Consider the following 1,382-nt stretch of genomic DNA (forward strand, 5'->3'; position numbering starts at 1 on the left):
TACAGTAGTATATATATATATATATAGACACATTTAACTTTTTGCGCTGATTGTACAGAACTGTACAATGTATTTAAAAAATTCTTTAATGGTAAACTGTCTTGTGGAAAATTACAAATGAGAATCAGGATGACTTGAGGAAGAACTACAGTTATACTTCTTATCCAGCCAGAACAATTCTTGTCCATACAACAACGATAGAAGTGTACGTACAAGTAATGTCAGATCACTGGATCTTGTGTTTGACACAGTCAGTGTGACCGTATCATTCAGTTTCTCCACTGTAGACGATTTGATGTGTAATGCTATCTGTTCTTCATTGTGATAGTCACATTATATATTCATTTAAAAAAATATTTGTAAAGGAAAGACCTTTTAAATATAAAGTATAATTAAACTTCCATTTTTTGTTAGGCCTGGTGGTTATGGCACTTGACTCTCAATCTGAGGGTTGTGGGTTTGAATCCCATCACTGAACCTACTCATCTTTTCAGCCATAACGGCATTATAATTGACAGTCAATCCCACTATTTGTTGGTAAAGAGTAGCCCAAGAATTGGTAGTGGGTGGTGTTGACTAGCTGTCTTCCCTCTAGTCTATCACTTTAAAAATTAAGGGCAGTAAGTTCTCGGGTAGCTTTATTCAAAATTCCACAAACACCCAAGCCATTTTTTGTTATGTTAACAATTCAAATAATAAAGAAATGTTGATGTATTTCGATAATATAAGCAGGAATAAGGAAGGGAAACCTTACTTAAATACATTATAAAAATGTTGATAATGAGTCCTGAGAAGAAAGTTTGTGAGCATAGATGACATATCTTTGTATGTATAGTTTCTTGAGATTAATGTATATGAACATGGTTTCCAGTTTATTGTGAATCATTTGAAAGTAAAAATAGTGTATATGGTTCTGAATAAAGCTGCAAGTTCGACAAAGTTTCTCTAGAAACTTCATTAAGTGAAACCCAGAATCCATCTTTAGTTAAATGTATCATGTGATTATTTTTAATATGGCTTTAACATTTTGAAAATAACCTTTAAAATCCTAATCCACTTTTGTTAAATCAAAAATTAATTTTTATTTGTACTTTTTGTTGTTTCAGGTGATATCAGACTTTGATCATACTATAACCCGCATTCATTATCAACAAAAGCCATGTAGCAGTACTTACAGTAAGTATTGTTTGCAATGTTAATCACCAGATAACTTGGCCTTTATACGGTTAAGTTACAAATTATTTAGTGATAGACTTCCCCCCCCCCACCCAAATAAACAACAACATTGTACCTGAAATCACAAAGTTTATGTTTTCTTTGTTTAAGTCACAAAGTTATGTTTTCTTTGTTTCAATCACAAAGTTATGTTTTCTTTGTTTCAA

The 1,382-nt window shown here is 31.8% G+C and overlaps 1 protein-coding gene across 1 annotated transcript in view; it reads left to right on the forward strand.

Moving 5' to 3' along the window:
* Nucleotides 1-1,106: 1,106 nt before the first annotated feature.
* The window catches only part of LOC106473916 (7-methylguanosine phosphate-specific 5'-nucleotidase-like), a gene marked incomplete at its 5' end in the record, with an annotated part of 15,847 nt that continues 15,571 nt past the window's right edge, over nucleotides 1,107-1,382 (forward strand). Inside the window, one exon of the mRNA XM_013934605.2 lies at nucleotides 1,107-1,176. Coding sequence (XP_013790059.2) covers nucleotides 1,107-1,176 — 70 coding nt within the window. The remainder of the gene's footprint in view (nucleotides 1,177-1,382) is intronic.

Source organism: Limulus polyphemus, unplaced genomic scaffold (assembly GCF_000517525.1).
Source record: "Limulus polyphemus unplaced genomic scaffold, Limulus_polyphemus-2.1.2 Scaffold6627, whole genome shotgun sequence".
Classification (NCBI taxonomy): Eukaryota; Metazoa; Arthropoda; class Merostomata; order Xiphosura; family Limulidae; genus Limulus; species Limulus polyphemus.